Source organism: Passer montanus, unplaced genomic scaffold (assembly GCF_014805655.1).
Source record: "Passer montanus isolate IOZ18808 unplaced genomic scaffold, ASM1480565v1 scaffold66, whole genome shotgun sequence".
Lineage (NCBI taxonomy): Eukaryota > Metazoa > Chordata > Aves > Passeriformes > Passeridae > Passer > Passer montanus.
The window spans coordinates 350571-369678 of NW_024371704.1; the positions used below are offsets into that span (position 1 = coordinate 350571).

General features: G+C 41.5%; 1 protein-coding gene across 3 annotated transcripts in view; it reads right to left on the bottom strand.

Moving 5' to 3' along the window:
• UBE2F (ubiquitin conjugating enzyme E2 F (putative)) overlaps positions 1 to 19108 on the bottom strand; it is a 55702-nt gene that overhangs the window by 18374 nt on the left and 18220 nt on the right. For all 3 annotated transcript variants that reach the window (XM_039728541.1, XM_039728542.1, XM_039728543.1), the window contains exons 6-9: positions 16144 to 16214; positions 12186 to 12243; positions 2927 to 2959; positions 876 to 938 (exon numbers count right to left, since the gene is read on the bottom strand). In XM_039728541.1, the coding sequence (XP_039584475.1) occupies positions 876 to 938; positions 2927 to 2959; positions 12186 to 12243; positions 16144 to 16214 (225 nt within the window). The remainder of the gene's footprint in view (positions 1 to 875; positions 939 to 2926; positions 2960 to 12185; positions 12244 to 16143; positions 16215 to 19108) is intronic.

Genomic DNA, 19108 nt, shown 5'->3' on the forward strand with positions numbered 1-19108 from the left:
AAAAAAAAGCTGGAAAGATGAACTTGCAATCCTGGTATTTCCTCTTGAAAAAATGAGATAAATTAGGTGCACTGCCTGACTGTACTTTCAATGAACTCTTCAAATCAACACTTGCTTACCTGGAAACTTTCTGCAATCTTAAAGGTTAACTTCAACAAAAGTGTCAGAAGAGTTTAATTAGAACAAGAGGTCTTGAGGTGTGAGTTCCATGTGCTTGAGGAATACATCCTTGTAGTGTAACATGATGGAATTTTGGAGATACAAAGGAGAAATTGGCACTTTTGCTCAGAGGTGAGCAGTACATCTCATTTGTGTTCACCAGGCCATGTTCTGCTTTGCCCAGTCCATAATACATACATGAATATTAGGATCAGTAGGAAGAAAATAGAAGTTTCCATTCCTGTTCTTTAAACTTGCCCAGATTTGTCCTGGCTTTATAAATACATGCAACATGGAAGAGCTCTGAGTAAAACAGCTGCCTTTGGAAAAAGACAGAGAGAGAGGAGATCTTTTCACAGATCTAAGGCAAAGGTCACTCATGTCACCATTCCAAACCAACTCACCATCAGCTTGCTGCACATGCACAGCTTCAGGGGAATCTCAGACACAAGAAGGGAAAGATCATCTGTTTTGGGGCTGTGACCACATTATGGGCCACAGCCCCAGCACACGGTGACTAACACTGCTGTGTGCAGTTTGCTTTCCCAGAGAAAGAGAAAGCACTTTTTGTTTGAATAACTGGCTGCTGATACAATGAGTCACTCAAGCACCTCGAGCAGCAGCTCCACCACTCCAAAAGGACTGGCTGGGAAGTGCTGAGTACAGAATGTGTGCTTGTTTAGGAACAACCTGCCTGAAATAAACCACTGACTCACCTTGTCGCGCAAATGATGCTCTGCAGCCTCAATATTCAAAGGATCGTCAAAATTCAAAAGATCCTGGAAAAGAAAGAGAGAGCATTGAGGGGCTCCCACTCACTGCATCACCAGGAGCCCAAAGGCCTCAGGAGCAAGAAAATGGAACAAAGCAAACAGGGCAGCAGGGGCAGTGCCATTTCATCATTTAATCACTGCCAAAGGTAAATGGAAACGAGTAATTTGGTAATTGGAAACCAAATCACAGGGCTATTAAATGGTAACAGCACCAGGGCATCTAAGCCTTTCTGATGTGGGCTCCATGACACTTCTCCCTGGAAGTGAAAGTATTTCTATCAGAAAACTCAATTTTAGAGGAACAGTCAAACTTTCAGGAGGCACAGTTCCTGCTGATTTTTATTAGAGGGCAAAGTAAACCTTGAAAAAAACTTCTGCAAACAGTGTGCTGATAAAGCAGGAGTTACCTTAATTTCACCTCCACAGAAAAGCAATTTCACTCCCTCTGGGAAGAAGCTATGTGATCTGGAGCCTGACAGGGGAGTTTTAGTGCTCTGGGAAAAGCAGGGGAGTGGAAGTAGAGGAAATAGTGGAAATAGAGGTAAAAGAGTGCAAAGACCCTGAGAACTAAGGACAGTGGGGTCAGGGAGCAGAAATAGTCCTGACAAACCTCAGGCCTCTCAATTTAATCTCATATATTAACTTTGGAAGGAGAAAGGGTCTAGGGTTAAAAACAATGGAGTAGAGGAATCAGCATTAAAAATAACACTGAATCACAAGTGGTAGATAAAACCAGCACTGAGAGTTAAAAGAAACAAGGGGAAGGATTCCACTGATTGATGAATTGAAAAAGATATTTGCCTTTACTAACAAACTGTAGGTTTGCTGATAAATAAAACTGGAGATTGAAGGATGAAAGAAACACTGGGGAAAACCCCTAAATTCCGTAAGAATTAAAAATTAAAAAGGAGGGTTATAAATTAGAGGGAAGTCTTCAGTATCAGGCATTTCAGGACAGAAACCTCTGGTGTTTGTAGATTCACTTTCCTGACACAGCCATGACAAATCCCCGTGGTCTCCTAGGCAGGAGCACCCCTCTCTGCAGCTCTTTGCCCAATATTTTTTTTTATTATTTTATTTTATTTCTGCCCCTGAGGATTTTGCTTCCTTCCACTTACTTGGCATGCACAGGGAGACAGACTGTGAAATGCAATTCACTTTTGCTGCAAAGGCAAACGCTCTCCAAACTTTTACATCAATTTACCAAAGGAACTGCTGAAAAAACCAACCAAGACTTTGGATGCCAGGAAATCCAAACTTCCTTCTACACACCCTCCAGACATGCCAAATGTGGTCACCATGTCAGTGCTGCTCTTTGCTTCCCCCTGACCTTCCCACCCAGCAGCAATGGCTGAGGAAAGGAATCCCTAAAAAAGGTAACTTTTGTAAAGACTTAGCTTCTCTCCTCTTTTAGGGCAAAAGCAGCTGTTGCATCCTGCCTGCCTCTTGCAGCTTCCTGCCCTCTCCCCTCCATTTTCAAGGTGTTCCTGCAATTACAGGTTCCTTGCTCCCAAAAATCTTTTTTAAAAAGGGAGGAAATAGGATCCCTGAATAAAATCACAAATTCTGTGACAAGTCAGGTTTTATGCAAACAAGGAATGAGACTGCAATACAGTCATTAATTCTTAAATACAATTTTTTTAAAGACTAACACCAACAAAATTCCTTCTCAGAGCAGTATAAATTTCTATTTCCTGCAAATCAGCAGAGTTTCATACTGTGTGGAAGATCCCAAATAATTTGTTATCAAAATATCCCCTAATACTTCTAACCAAAGCAAAATCCATGTACAAAAAGCTGGCATTTCAGACAGTGTGGATGAGTTCCACAAACAAAAGCACAATCTGATTTCATGCTCATCCAACACCCACTGAAGCCAAGGGAAATAAAGAAAGACCTAAACTTTTACACAGTTGGGTTTGTCATTAGGAGATGCTGAAACTAAACCAGGCAGGAAAAAGAAAAGGGGGCATGCAAAATATTCCTTTACTTACAGTAAATAAAGAGTTTAACCCCCAGACAATATCCTGCAAAGGAAAAACAGTTAATTAGACAGGCATTTCAGGAGTTTTGAACGTGTTCACAAACTTAATTTTTTTATTAATCCATGAAATAACTGGAAAAAATCTAGATTAGGAGTAATGTTTTACTAATTTAAATCAAAATGCTGAAAAAGCTTTCCCATTTCATGGCCACTTGATATTCAGAAGTCAGCAAAAACCAAATACTGCATATTCAAACACAAGGTAAGAGATTTCTCTGTGTATTCCTGTTGCTCCTCCATTCAAGGAGAGGAGTGACACCTTAGGATTTGCCACCAGCAGAAAACTGCACTGTTAAAGGGTGGGTAATGAAAGTTAATTCAGCAATCTAGTCTTAAAATTAAAGAGGAAAGGAAAAAAATACAACAAGTACTTGAAACTGCCAACATATCAGAGAAAAGAGGGTGAGCTGCAGTAGGAGTACAGAGGAATACTATTACATAAACATATGTCTCGAGTCATTCCACAGCTAAAATGCAAATTTACAATAAAGATAAGGCCTCAAAGCACCAAACTTCCTATGCACAGCAAAGAACTTCAATAAATGAGTGTACCTGAGCTTGTTTCCTGCTCTGGGCCCTGTGCTGAGAGCGTGCAGCACAGAAATCCATTTCCCTTAAGGGCCCTGTCCAATGATGCCCTAATGAACGAGGCACGATGTCAGCACTCTGCAGCCAACAGCCTCTCACCTTCCAATTTCCCTCTGTTCCTGACAGACATCTCACTCACTTCTGCTCTGGAAACATCATTCTGCCCAGCCTCAGCACCTTCTCAAGTGGGGCAAAGACAGCAACTTTCAAACGTGGCAGCATAGACACCTGAACTGCACAGAAGGGCTGACACAGACATTTAATTCCAGTTATCTGGAAATTTTAAGACTCTAGTGCTGAGCAGTCACCCTCACTGCCAAAGAACAGCTCTGCCAGTTCCCCAGCAAGCAGGAGAAAAATGAACATTTCAATTTTCATTGTTTTATTATGCAATTATTTCAAAGAAGGGATGGAAAGCATTGTTTCACACTTTATTTAAGCTTCTGTGCTTGTTCAGCTGGTGGAACAGACAGCAGGCATAGCAGAGGGCAGCAGAGCATGGTATTAAGGACACCTGGATTAATCCTAGGGGTAAATTATCAGTACAATGCAGTGATGTGCCAAAGTCACAGATTAAAGGAATATTTGGTGGCATGGAGAGCAGCAAAAGGCAGGAAGGTCTCCATTTCCACTTGATTCTCCCACATCCAGGCAGCTCTGGGTAACCCCTCTGCCCCCAAAGGTCAGGATCCCATTTGACTGCTGCCCTCCAAGGCTGTCCTGTCCTTCAGGCAGGCAGAGTTGCAGGGAAAATGACATTTTTAGAAGTTGCCTTCTACCTACACATGGGACAGCAGGCTGCAGCTGCAGAACCACAGCCCTGAGCATTGAAACCATCCTGAGCAAGTACAAGGTCACCTGGGCACTCTGGGCTCTGGCCATTTCTAACTCCTGAATGCCAAACCTGCATCCCCAGGTTACAAACTGCTCCTCCAGCACCAGCATGGCTGAGAAGGAACAAACCAGGAGCAGCTCAGTGCCTTCTGAAAGCCTCAGGAGCTCATCTTCTCCTTACCCTGAGCAGTGCTGACCCCCCTGCTCTGCCAGAAGCTCCCCAGACAGCAGCAGAGCTCTCTCCAGACAAAGCTCCTCCTTGTCCAAGACAAGCTCCAATGCCTCATGCCAGTAAATGCTGCAGCTCAAAAAGGAGATGTGATATCATATTCTCCCATTATATAATCAATTGTTCCCAAATTCTTATTTACTGAACCCTTGTTTTAATGCTTTGGGGTGCTTGACTCATTTGAGCTGGTTTTACAGAGTTCTATTAAAAAATAAGAAAGGAAACATCAAACAAAAAAAACCATAAAAACCTTTGTACAGGAACAAGCTGTCAGAATGCTGTACATCTCCACTGCCATTCTAGACACCAAAAAGCATCACAGGATTATTATTATTACTGAATAATTTACCTGTGAAAGTCTTAATACCATTTTTGATGTTTCCATCTATTCAACTTTCATGATTTGCTGGATTCATTTTATACCCTTACATGGCTCCATAAGAAATAATGCTAAATTACTACCAGAGGACAATTGCTTTTTGTAATGAGCTTGAGTCTAGCCTGGATTGAAATCTAGGAGATTGAGAAAGGCAAGTGGGATGGAACAGATGAGCAAAAGTGAAGCAAGTATTTGTAAAACTCAACACTGTTGAACTGCAGAAATAATCACTCTGCATTGCTGACTTCAGCAGAGGCTGCATGCAGATAAGCACTGGCCTAGATGCCTGCTTTGGGTGTTCCTGAGGAACCAAAAGAATGTGCAAGCCACTGAAGATCTTGTCAATTTAACAGCTCAAAAACTTTTCCTTCAGTGTAATAAAGCATCAGGCTTATGCCATTCTAGACACCAAAAAGCATAACAGGATTATTATTATTATTACTGAATAATTTACCTGTGAAAGTCTTAATATCATTTTTGATGTTTCCATCTATTCAACTTTCATGATTTGCTGGATTCATTTTATACCCTTACATGGCTCCATAAGAAATAATGCTAAATTACTACCAGAGGACAATTGCTTTTTGTAATGACCTTGAGCCTAGCCTGGATTGAAATCTAGGAGATTGAGAAAGGCAAGTGGGATGGAACAGATGAGCAAAAGTGAAGCAAGTATTTGTAAAACTCAACACTGTAGAACTGCAGAAATAATCACTCTGCATTGCTGACTTCAGCAGAGGCTGCATGCAGATAAGCACTGGCCTAGATGCCTGCTTTGGGTGTTCCTGAGGAACCAAAAGAATGTGCAAGCCACTGAAGATCTTGTCAATTTAACAGCTCAAAAACTTTTCCTTCAGTGTAATAAAGCATCAGGCTTGGCTTCAAATTTTTACTGAACTTGTGGTTTAAACAGCCTGAAAACGAAGTTAAGCCCATGTGCAGGAGTTTTTAAAGGTGACCTTCACAGGGAGGAGCAGGGCAGGGGGCCCTGAGAATGTCCAGGGTGCACACCTTGACAGGGCTGCACCCCAGTGAGACCCCACCTGTACAGGACCAGACACCTGCACCTGACAAAGCTGTTTCCTTCACCAAGCTGCTGTTCATCAGACTCCTCCTCTGGGTTTGACATCCAACTTACAGAGGATGAGGGGCAGCCACAGAGCAAGCTGAGAGCCTCTGCTTTTGCCCCAAACCTGTTTTTTGTGCTGGACCTGCAACTGGGCTGTCAAATTCCTTGAGCTGCTGTATCTGGCTCCTGCTCCAGCCTGTTCCATGTGTGGTGTCCCAAAGCTTGGCCATCAGCTCAGATGTCACCCGTGGCTCAGACCTTTTGGGAGTCCAAGGCAGGTCTTAGATATGCAAGTGGGTTTAATTCACATTTATTGTTAGCTCAGAGGAGGCAATGATGGTGTTTGAAATCAGGAACTGAGGTTCCCAAGCACAGCAGTACCTGGTTAAATCCACAGTGGGTGATGGGAATATGGAATAATGAGGGAAGCACACTCTGCTCCATGGCACTGCCACCCCCTGGGCTGGAGCATGGGGAAGTCAACACAAGCAAGTCAGAAGTCCAACAGACTGCTGTAAACAGCCCTTTATAATTGTCCCTTTTCATTCTGCACTATTTTTGTGCTGCATTTGAGTGAAAAGTTACACTAAACCCCTGCCCACAGATTTATTTACAGCATGCCAAACGAGGAGAAAAAACCTGCTGCTGCAGCAGTGTCTGAAGTTCAAGAGCAGTGACTCAAAATCCTCAATGCAGCTTTTGAAACAGCCTCTCCTGAGGCCAGGGAGTCTCAAAGCTTTGCACTTCTAGGAGGTCCTAACTCAGTCACTGATCTTGCCAAGGAACAGTTCTCAGAGCCACTTCACAAAAGCAATGCCACTGAAACCATGCCACAGACAAGGGATTCAGAAAGACAACCACAAACACTTCTGGAGAGAGAGCAAACACAGAAATTGCAAATTCAATAGATTCTTCATAAACAAATAATTTAACCCAGTCGATGAACAAAAGGAGCAGCAGTCATTTACACAAGCACATGTCTGAAGCAAATTTTTTTGGTTTGTTTTTAAAAGGGCTGAAATTCCACTCTAAAGTCCAGCTTGCTCTAGTCCAGGCCATGCATGGCCAAATCCTGGGGCAGCTCTCTGCTGTCGTGTCTGTCTATTCACTACCTCAAGGTGGTTCTCCCCTTCCCTTCCCTTCTTCCACCATCTCTTAAAAACAAGCCCAGCTTCTTCCTCTCTTCACTGCAGCCTAAAAACCCAAGCACACTTCATCTCACTGCACCAAACAATCACTGGTCCTGGGGATCAAAAAAGGAAATTTCCTTCCAGAGACAAAGGCACTTTTTAGCTTATGAAAAAGCTTCCTCTCTCTTAAACTGTCTTCTCTCAAATAAAATCTCTTTTTATATTTCCTCTCCTGCTCCTCTGTTATCTTGCAGAAGGTGAAAAATATTGTTTCCACCTAGAAAAAGGTGAAAAAGTGAATGCCACCTTTCTTCAGCCACGCCAGCTGTCATGTGCCTGTCATCCCTGCCTGTGCTTCCCACCCAAACACTGCAGCAGCTCCCCACAGGGCTCTGGGTACCTAAAAGGCATCAACTGCTCCAGTTAGCAAACACAAAACAAGGAGGAAGGCTGGAAAACCATTTCTTTTGTGCTTAAATATAGGAGGGGAAACAAAACAAGAGCAATTGCAGCCTGTTCCTGTCCCAGAGCAAGGCAGCTGGGAAGTGCCAAGCATTCAGAGCACTCCTCTCCCATCCCTCACTTTGTCACTGACTCCTTGACCTCTGTCCCCGTGGTTACTGCAGGACAAGTGGGTAATCCTGGGGAAATTGTTCCCTGGGGAATGCTCTGATAGCTCCTTAATGAACTACACCACAGTGATGACAACACTGAAGCCATCACCCTCTGGAGACCACTCTGCTCAGTGCATTACAGCTGACACTAAGTGAATATTCAGAAATCAACAGTTTGGGGAGAAGAAGCATGGCTTAATTACAATTACAGAGATCTCTCAGCTCTCCTCACTCACATGCCCATAGTAACAGCTACTGCACCTACACCAAAGTTTTGGTTTTGCCAGGGGACATTAAAGAGAGAAAAGTAAAATTTTGCAGATCTTTTCTGAAGCAAAAGCTATTAGAAGACAATGAGCTGTATATTTTTACCAGCCTGGGCATGTATGGAGGAGAAATAAATAAATCACCTCTTTTTACAAAACTGATAAAGCCATTTTATAATGAAGTCAAAATACAACACAATATATCCTTGGAGAAATATTTCCTGAAGCTTATTTTAAGAAAAAACTGAATGTCAGATCTGCACAGAAGATTGTCTTCAGTTTACTCTTTCCAAATACTGGGTCTGAAGTTTTTATCTAGGGCTTATTCAATTTTTAGAGGTGAGGAAGACACACAAAAAGACCAACTCCAAAACAGGATCTGAATAAATCAATAGCTGTACAATGTTATCATAATGCTGAGAAAAACAGCCTGAGCAACAAGAATTAATGGAACATAAAGCATGCAGGTTTCTTTTTTTCCCTTCATCCTCGAGGCAGTGACAGTTACTTTACTGTCTGTTTCAAACACTCCTCTACACTAATTACAGATGATGTTGACAGCAGACCATCTATTTTCCTTGAGATGATAGGAGAAAGTTTTGTACTTTCAAAACTCCTCAGGTTGATGCTTACACAATGAGGTAAACTGGAAAAGTGAAGTCAGGACCCTCTGATTCATTTCTCCAAGAGATGAGTTTGGCATTTGGATAATTCCAAATGAAGTCATTCCAGTGCCTGAAGACAAGGGCAGAGCCAGTGAACCAAAGAGGACAAAATGCTGCCATTTAGTATTAAAACACTAATTAAATAAGCAAGGCTCCTAAGGATCAACTCCAAGTAGCAACAGTTTACTGGAAATGAGTCTTAATTCCTTTTAGATCAGGTAATCTAATAGCACAGACAGATACTTATTAACCTAGGATCTGGAGTTATGGGAGAGAAATTCCTGCAAAAACAGTGGTTTCCTGCAGAGGGGCATGAAAAGCTGTCTGTAAATCTGTAGTTTAAGACTACCTGGATGTTTGCTGCTCCTGGCTCTCCTGAGAGCAATAACACAAAAGTGACAAAAGCCAGCACTTGGAACTACCTCAGGGAAAAACTGAACTGCACATACACCTAACAAACATGGAAAGGCTCCAGGAAACAGCCCAGCTAGCTGAGCCCAGCTGCATCCCTGTGAGAACACAGCTACAAAAAGAAGAAAAAGGACAAACATTCCCTGTGAGCATCCATCATACATTTTTAAACACTGGCTTTAATGCTCACATGCTCAGCCCTCCACAGAGCTGCCCAAGTGTGCTTTGATTATTTTTAAGGTCCATCAATCAGCCACTGATTTATGAACCCATTTCCAGCTGCAGTTAGTTAGAGGCAACTGCAGAAGGAGTCTGACTTTTAGAACCAGCCAGGCATTTAAAATACAGATCCACTTGTGCAGTTCTTAAAATCAATCACCTGAGATGTTTTCAGAGCAAGATGGAAACATTTAGGACAAAGCTGAAGAGTATTAAGGACAACTAACTGAGCTAAGCAGGTGATAATCCTGGCAAATGAGGCACATGTTGGGGACTAACAGGGGCCACTAAAGCACTATGGAGTCTGAAATTGAAATTACTGAAGGGTACAAAGCAGAGGAGCAGAGAAACAGCAACAGTGTGAAGTCATATGAGGTATTTAAAAGCTGTGAAAAGCTTTAAAAAAAAAGCTTTAAAAGTTCCAGTGACATTAAAAAAACCTGAGAACAGAATGGAATTAAAGCCATCTATTTGCTTTCTGCCTGGGAAACTTTAATTTTGCCCATCACACCTAAAAACAGGAGAAAAGGAAGTTCAGACACTCTGAGCAGGGCCCAGAGTAACTGCAGCAGTCTCCAGCTTTGTGAATAAGCTGCTTTAGAGAGGAAAGTGTGCAATGAAATGATGCAGAATGTGACAGAATGGAGACTGAAAGGTAAATAAGCTCCTGTTGCTAACTCAGGTTCAGCTACAAAGGAGCAGAAGGAACACAAAAATCACAAAGGAGTAGAAGGAACACAAAGATCAGCCAGAAAGCACTGCAGCAGTGTTCACACAATCCACAGCCTGGAGACCAACCACTACCAGAGATTATCTAAAGGTAATTTAAGAATAATAATCTAATAAAATATATAGTCTAATAATAATCTGTTAATCTATAACCTAATTAATAATCTAAGGACATGGAGTATTTCAAAAACAAAAAGAAAGTGATTTTAGAAGTGTATAAATAGACAGGCTGGCAGGTTAATGTTTTAAACCTGTTCCAGGGTAAGAGCCCAGCTCTGCTCAGAACCTGATTTCAAAAAACATCTCATGCAGGAATTCAGAAATAGCACATTCTTTAGCTCCCTCACTCACACACAGGCTGCTCTTCACAGTGGTCCATGGAAACGTGCTCCCAAGCACAAAGAAGGGAAAAAAGATAAAGCTCAGCACTTGGTTACCTGTAGAGAATTCAATCATGGATGAGATGACACCAAGTGCAAAAAAATGCTGGGAAACAAAACTGAGTTAGGTCTTCCCCCCATTAAGAATCCTCCACACTGTTAAAAATACATTTTATTAGGTAAGTTTTCCAGACAATTTAGCAGACTTTCATTTTTATTTCAGAAAGTTTCTTCATGTTTCTACCCATTTGATACTAAAAAAAAAATATTAAAAAGGTCACAGCAGTTTATTTTGAAGGATTTTTCACACAGGAGCTCTGCTGTCACCACAAGGATTCCAAAATGAGACACAACCAGAAACCTGAGCCTTCTAAAGGCTTAAGCACACAAACCCAAAGCATGCAGCTGGTTTCTGCATGGGGCTTCTTGTGTGTATTCTCTATTTGAAAGGCTTCTCTAATTCCTTTGGAACAGTTTTTGTGGCAGAAGGACATGCCCACCCTCAATTTAATTCTTCAGGAGTAGTTCAGAGTGCTTTACTGGGCAGGTGTGGGTGCTATTCCTCCAGAAAACCAGGCTGACTTCATGTGACTGACAAATTAAACACTGACTTTCAAGTGCATAACGGGCCAAGACTGGATTCCTGCCCACAGAGCTTCAGTGCACATTCTCACTGGTCCCCTTGTGGTGATGAAAAGCTGTAAAAAATGAGCTCACAACTGTGGTGCTTCAATGTTCAAAAATTTAAAAATCCAAGGAGATCCAATCTGATTTTTCTCTTTTTGAAGTTAAGCTATTACTTCCTTTTCTCTTGCTGAATCTTTCATTTCAACAATCACAGAAAAAGTCCCTGTCTTTTGGGTTTCTTGTCCACTTGTACTAATTTTTAAGCTTAAAACTGTCCCTGAATGAAAATACAGGGACAGGAACAGAACTAGTTAACTTAAATACTCAGTGCCTTAATTTAACCTGAGGTGAAAACAGAAACACAAAGGGCAAAACAAAATCACACCAACTGATGAAAAAACAACAGGGAAAGACTGCTTAAGAAAATCCACAAAACAACACACTCATTTTACTTCCAGAAAGTCACATGCTCACCTCAGGAGAGATTTTACAGATGAAGAAAGTCACAAATCTCATTCACAGTGCCAAAGAGCAAACCAAGTATCAGATAAAAGTCATTTTCAATTTGCTTTTTGAAAGAGACAAACACCTGATGTATACCCTTTATCCACCTAATGCTGTTAAAGCTCTGCAAGAAACAATTCTGGCAGCATTCCTGGGAACAGCAAGAGGAAGATAAATGCCCTGCTCAGTGCTCTGCACTGATTTTGTCAGGAATATCAATCCTATGGAAATTACCAGGGCTATGGATTGCTGTTCACAGGAGGCTCTTGTGTTTGCTGCCTGGGTGAAAGCAGCACACCTTACAGAGTGTGGGTTCCCAGGGTCACACCAGCCTCCAAAAGCTTGGATCAGAGCAGGACTTGTGCAGCCACCCCAGAACTCCCAACACTTCTACAATCAGCACTGTACCTGCTCCACTGCTGCCACCACCACTCGCTGAAAGACAAAAACCTCACCTCAAAAACCTGCTCTGGAGCAAACCACATCAGCTGATTCTTTCCAAAGCCAGGAAAGGGTTTTTAAAGATGTATTTAGTTTGAAGGACACATCCAAAAGGGAACAGTACCTTTAAGGTTCTAGTTGGGGCCCAGCCAGTGCCATCAATTGAGTGTTCTCTCAATAAACTGGAAAAGAAAGACACACACACATTACACAGAGCAACTTCTGCTTCAACTGCCTTTGTCAGAAACCTCCTCAGAAAACATCAGGAAGCAATTGCAAGATAAGATCTAATTCTTGCACTATTTATATCCAGGTAATGGAATTTTAAACCCCAGGAGTTGGGATGTCTGCCTAAAATTACCTTCTCCACAGTGTCATTACAGAGCTCCCCATCTGAGCTCAACCTCTGTCAAAACACCTGAATTATTTTCCTCCAGCAGCACAAGTCTGACAGAAATGCTTGTGACAGCCTCAACATTGAACCCTTTTTTTATTCCCTGATGCATTTTAGAACATGTTCATCTCTGGTGAAGAGACATCCTTGTAGGATGACCCACCTCTCACCAAAACTGGCACAAACCAATCCAAAAAAGGGTGTTTTGGGGAGGGATATCTAATCAGCAAAGAGAGGATCATCATGTTCTATTGTGTGGAAGGACTTCAGCTTCCTACAGGTAAAGATGAGAAAGTGAGAGAGTTTTAGACTGTCTGCTCTGGAGGAAAAACTTCCTTATTAAAAATATGTTTAAAATATACATAATGGATATTAAAAAATTTATATGTGTATATATATGTGTGTATATATTATATAATTTTATTGATAACAGCTATAAATATATATGATGAAGTGTACATATTATAAACTATAACTTGACTTTTCTTGACTTTTTATATGACTATGAAGATATAAAATACAGAATTTCCTAAATGCACACATGCAGTATACATGTCCCATATTGTGGTACAACATATTAAAGCCCACTGAAGGTGCTGACCAATTTGCAAGTGGAAACCATTGAGGTGTTCAGGCATTTCTGGACCTTTTGGATCCAAACCTCAGCATTTATGAGAGGGAGATTGGGGATCAGAGCACAAGTGACAAATAAGCTGAAGTCTTGCTCAGAACTGAATGAAAACAATGTAAAAAAATCCTTGAAGCATCATTTCACAATCACACCTTCCTCTGCAAGGAGTCAGCTGAAACAACTCACACAGCAAAGCACAGAAATTCACCACCAGCAGCAGCTTTTGCCTCTGGAATGACAGGGTTAAAGTGAAATTGCCTTAAACTGTAAGGTTTTAGCAATTCCCAGGCTGACATGTATTAAGTAATTTTAAAATTACATAGATGATTAGACCATACAGGTTATGTAGTTATTTAATGAACATGGCAAGATTATATCCAAGGAAATTCAACCCTTGTTCAGTGCAGAGATCCTAGGAACAGGATGATAACCTGGAGAAGCCCATTCCACCTTAAGTGTGCTGCTCATCTCATTCCTGTGCCTTTCAAAAGACAAAATATGCCATTACCACTTGTGCAGTGTTCAAAATAACATCCTGTGGCTGCAGTTTGTCTCCATTTGACAAAAGCAAAAAAAGCTTGCTTTTTGTCTGTTCCTTATCAAACTGTGTGGCAGTGCTTCCATTTGCCTCTCCATCCATCTGACTGGGAAATTCCAAGTGAGGGGGAAGTTAACACACCAAACAGAATCAGAAAAACATTCAGTGACAGAGCACCTGAGCATGAGCTAAGCCTCATGGACAGCCCTGCAGCTTCCCAAGGCCTCAGAGCTGTCCTGGCACAGCTCCAGCTGGGACACCACAGCCAGGGCTGAGGGGACACCTGTACCTCTCAGAGCACTCAGGCAGGGAAGACACACAAGTGTCCCTTTGGCTTCATACTCCTCATTTGCTGATAGGATTTGTTTTAGAGCAGCACCCTCTTCCTTCTACACACTGGGAATGATCACTAAGCCCCTCAACAGAACCTCTCCCCAGATCTAAGGAGACCTCCCAGCCTATAAATCATACATCAATCTGGGCTCCTATGGGCACCCTGCAAAATCACTGCTTTTGAACTTTCAATATCCAAAACAGCCCCTGGTGTGACCAGTCAGCTGCTCAGCTTTCATTTCAGCAAACATCTTCTCATTCTGTGAGTAACTCCTGCACGGCAGAAAGCTTTGAGGATTTTTTTTTTCTTTTTAAACACACACATCCTGAAGAGATCCTTTAAAAACCATCTCCTGAAGTGGGAACTGCATGATTGCAGTAAGTGCAAAACCTTCTGAAACTCCAGCTGGCCCAACCTGCAGCTTAAGTGACAACAATTGACTGGAAGGGGAAGATCAGCCTGGAGAAAACCCAATTTTTTCTATCCACATGTGCAGTGGAGCTGATATCCAGTACAGGCCAGACCTAATTAGGACCTGTCATTAATAATATGGCCCAAGGTAACTGCAGCCCATAAAGCACAGAAAAACACCACTTGTCCTGTCCACAACTGTTACACTTGAGCACAAGTTAACTACTTGAATGTTTTAATCCAGGGCTGATTATCAAACCAGCACACAGCACAGCATGAGGTATGTGGGGGCAAAGCACTGATGAAGATGATTTTCTGCTTTTAAAAATAACTGAAGCTATTTTAATGCAAAGACTCTTGTGGAAGTTGATTGCAGATACTATACATAGAATGCATTCTCTAACAGACAGAAAGCAATTAAGCTATTTTAGCTTTTCCATAAAATGCCAGACATTTCCAGGGTTGGATATGCTGAAGTATCTGACAATCCAAAGTGTTTCAGAGCAGATGCTGAAAGAATGCCTCCACTTCACCAGAATTATGAATGATGCTCCAAACACCACATTCATCTCTTGTAATTCAAACCATTTCAAGAGATGGAAAAGCTGTGCCTGCCCCGTCCCTGGAAGTGCTCCAGGCCAGGCTGGATGGGCTTTGGAGCAGCCTGCTCCAGGGGAACATGTCCCTGCCCAATGTAGGGGGAGAATGGGATGAGCTGGAAGATCCCTTCCAAGCTCAACCTCTGTGGGATTTCATGAATGTGAGGCTTTACTGACCCCCAGAAATGCTGTGCTGTAGCTGGAGCTCCAGCTTTGGTTTGTTCCCTGCTTCAAACACCTCACTTGTTCACTCCTCTACCTGCACTCAGAACATTTCAGTTTCTTAATGCTGATGAGCCTGACCTGCCAAGGAAGGGCAATAAAAAACTTCATTTTCACCAGGACTTTCAACACAGCACTAAAAAGATTTTTTTTCATCTAGAGGAAAAATTCAGCTTCTCTTTAAGCACTGATTTGCTGCACATGGTGACAAGCATGTTGGATTTTCAGAGCAGCTTTCAATCTCACTTATGGGCTTTGCTTCTGCTTCATCTGCCTTTTCTTCTGTGTGTCATTAACTTGAAAAACGACAGGCAGGCTTCTCACTTCTGTTTCTGTTTGGTTTCTGGCCAATTTCACCATGAGGTATTGAGGATGAAATTGCAAAGTTTCACAAATTCATTTGGAAGAGGAAACATTTACTATCAAGGAAAACCACCCAGCAAGAGAAGCCTCTCTGGCAAAGCAAAGCTTTCAGGTTTCATATCCTGCCTTATCCTGAGCCCAACCCTGATTTGTGATAATTGGCACGTGTGTCTTATCACTGGATATTAAATATTATAATTAACAAATGGAAAACAAAGAATAATTACTGTCAAATCTAAGGAACATTTTTTTCCCCTCCTTTTCAAAATAAAAAGAATTTTCAAGCTCTTAACACTCTTGGGCATTAAATGGTAAAGCCTCTCTCAGGGCCTGAGGATGATTCAGTTATGAGGGAGGGAAGAAAAAACCCAACTACATTTTGTTCAGGCTGGAGTTTACATTTTATCCCATTTTTTGTTCTATAAGCAGAACAAAATACTAAGTCTGAACCTGAAAAGCCAGGCTCTCCATGGTCCCTGCAGCACAGCAAGAATGAGACTTTGACCAAAAAATACTGTCAGGACATGCAATATTTTACCAAACAGAGAAACCTCCAAGGTTAAAAAACTCCAACAGAATGTTGTTCCTACCTTAGGCAGATTTCTCCTGTCTCTGTAATGTTTGGGTGCCAGATTCTTGTCAAACATTTTACCTTTGGAGGCTGCCAGGAGAGAAAACAAATTACTGTGTTATTCTTTAAGATAAAACCCTGTTATAACTCATAAAACAGAAAAAGGCAAATATATTTGATCTTCACAGCCTGGGTTTGTAATGTTTAGAGCAATGATGCATTATATACAAGAGTCAAAACAGACTTCTCTGCCCTTTTAGCTTATCTCAACTCTTCATAAAAATAAGGCTGGTATTAGACTTTTCCTTAGGGAAAAAAAAAATTAAGAAAGCCAAGAAAATTTGCTCCTTCAGGGAAAACACTAAGTCATTCAGTTTCTCCATGCTTAAGACAATAATTTAAACCAAAAAACTTCACCAAGGCTTGTTGAAATCAGGGATTTGTTAGAAAACCAGCAGAGATAACAAATAAATAACAAATAATAAATAAGTTATTTTAAATACAGACCCTCCTATTCACAATTGAACAGAAATGCATCAGCATTGAATTTGAGGCACTAAAATGAAAAGCCACAGGCAAGATCACCAAACTTCTGAATGTCATAGAGGGGTTCTGAAGTACAGATTTTTCAAGTACAGATTTTTTACAGGTTCCTTTGCTCTAGTTTTGAGAAGTAAATAAAGAGTGGGACATAAAAATGTCAGTAGCTTAGCAACAGCACGTTGTTGCATCCCTGCTCACCCCATTAGGACCTGCAGCTTTCAATCAGGCAGATTATTTCTGATGGGAAGTGTCCTGGAATCCATCAGCACATACCAGCACCATGCAGAACTTCAATCAAATCCCAGATTATAAATGTGGAGCCATCTCCCTCCACTTTTCCCAATGATGTCTTCAATCAAGAGGCAAAAGAGCTCCAAGAGCTGTATTTGCATGGCAGCATCAGGTGTTTTATCCCATCTTGTTCCCAACTTCCCAATTACCTTCCTAAGAAACTTTTAAAATTAAGACTCCTTGGAAGAGGTAAGAAAATATGCATGACCAAAAACAGACCTAAAAGAGATGTTCTAGAAGAAAAAAACACTGATCACCATGACAAATCTGGAATTAATAAAGCAGATTTTGCCTTTCCTCCACTTCATTTCTGTGCAATAACTCAAAGGACATCAGTCATTATTGAAAATTAGGTGGCTTACAGAAAACAGTCTCAAACTTTGTGACCTCCAAAACACCTCAGAAGTTTTCTAACAGCACAAGCTTTTCATTAGCTACACTTTCACATTGTTTTGAAAGATGATGTCTAGATCTCAAGCAAGGGAAAGCAGCAGAATTTATTCCATGCCATTAGATAGAGATAAAAGAGTAAATTTCTACCATATGCACCTTCAAACAGGGAATGTATTGATGAGTCAAAAAAAAGACATATGGAAACTCTTTTTTAAAAATCCCCAAATCCTCACAGTGAATTAACTGGTGTCTTATTTTTTGTACTGTGGAAACAAAAGAACTCCTTTATCCTTTCAAAGTGATTTTCACTGCTGAAAGTTAGAAAGAACCACTCTTGACAGCAAGACAAAGGTTTTTCTCTCTCTCCTTTTTCCCTTTTAGACACACAGGACAACTGCAGCACCACCACAAAATTCATCTTCAGACAAAACCTCATCTTGGAAGTTGCTCCAAGTCATTTTTGAACCCTCCCCAGACCAACAGATCCAGAGATTTCCCCAGGATGATGTTTCACCTGAACACCTGTGACACTGCACAACAGAGCTCCCAAAATCCATTTATTTCTTTGCTCCAACTCCTCCTTCCCCTCAGACCCCACAGGTAGATGCAGCCTCAGCTGGGGGCACAGCACAGACCACATTCACTTCCTTCTCCATTTCCAAGCAGCCACTTCTGCTCTGGGATCCCTCATTTAAAATCAAAGTTTCAGTTCTTGATAAATTGGCCCTCTAAAAGGACAGGTGTACCAACAGATCTTGTAATTTTTAAAATTATGTATTATTTATATATTTAATTTGATCTCTTCACTAGTGAAGAAATTTACCTTGAGAAGGAATGAATGTGGCTCCTGAGAGAAATCTGGAAATGAAGTTATTTGAAATGTTTTCTCTGGACACCAGCTAGTCCCAAAGCTAAACCACTCTGCTAAACCACCCTGCAAGTCTGTAAAAAACACCATTGCCCCAGGAGGGGGGATACAAGTTCTGGGGGTGAACTACATTTCAGCCCCGAGATATTTCTTGCCACTTTCCAGCAGCAGTTTCTGGAGAACTCCTCAGACTGCCTGAAACTGAACACCACACACAGCAAAGCACTGAGTGGTTTGGCAGCAGGCCACAAGATCAAATCTTCCAAATTGTTCCTCTTTATTTATTTTATGCTCCTCCACTACATCCCAGTTCCACATACCCACTCCTCTGGCCAGTGCAGGTGTGTATCCCAGCCTTGCCTGGCAGGTCTGCAGAGCTCTCCTGAAAACAGGGATCACTTCAGGCAGTCCCACTCTGCCTGGCAGGAAACCAACCACAGCCTCAGCAGAATTCCCTCAATATTGGGATTAATACTGCATTAATCACCTGACCACAATCCAACACCCAACCTCCTGCATTGTTTCAAAACTTTTTATTATGGTATTGGGTAAGAGGTGCTCAAATTTAAAAATATTTAATTAACACTTGCTGTAGATTTTCCTGCCAGTGCTGAGCAGGGAACCATAACAAACCAGAGACTTTTTAATTATGGGAACTGAGAATCAAAAAACTCTGATCAAAACTGAACTTCAGCTCTTCTGTTAATGCACAGCAAACACTTTCCTGCAGCAATGCTCTTTGGGTGGACAACTGGAATACAAAAATCAAAGGAAATAACATGAATACACAGAAGCTATTAAGGGCAACCTCTGTCACAGTATGAAATTCTTTGGTAAAGTTAAGGGGAACTTCAAACATCCCACAACCAAACCCACACAGCTGCAAACA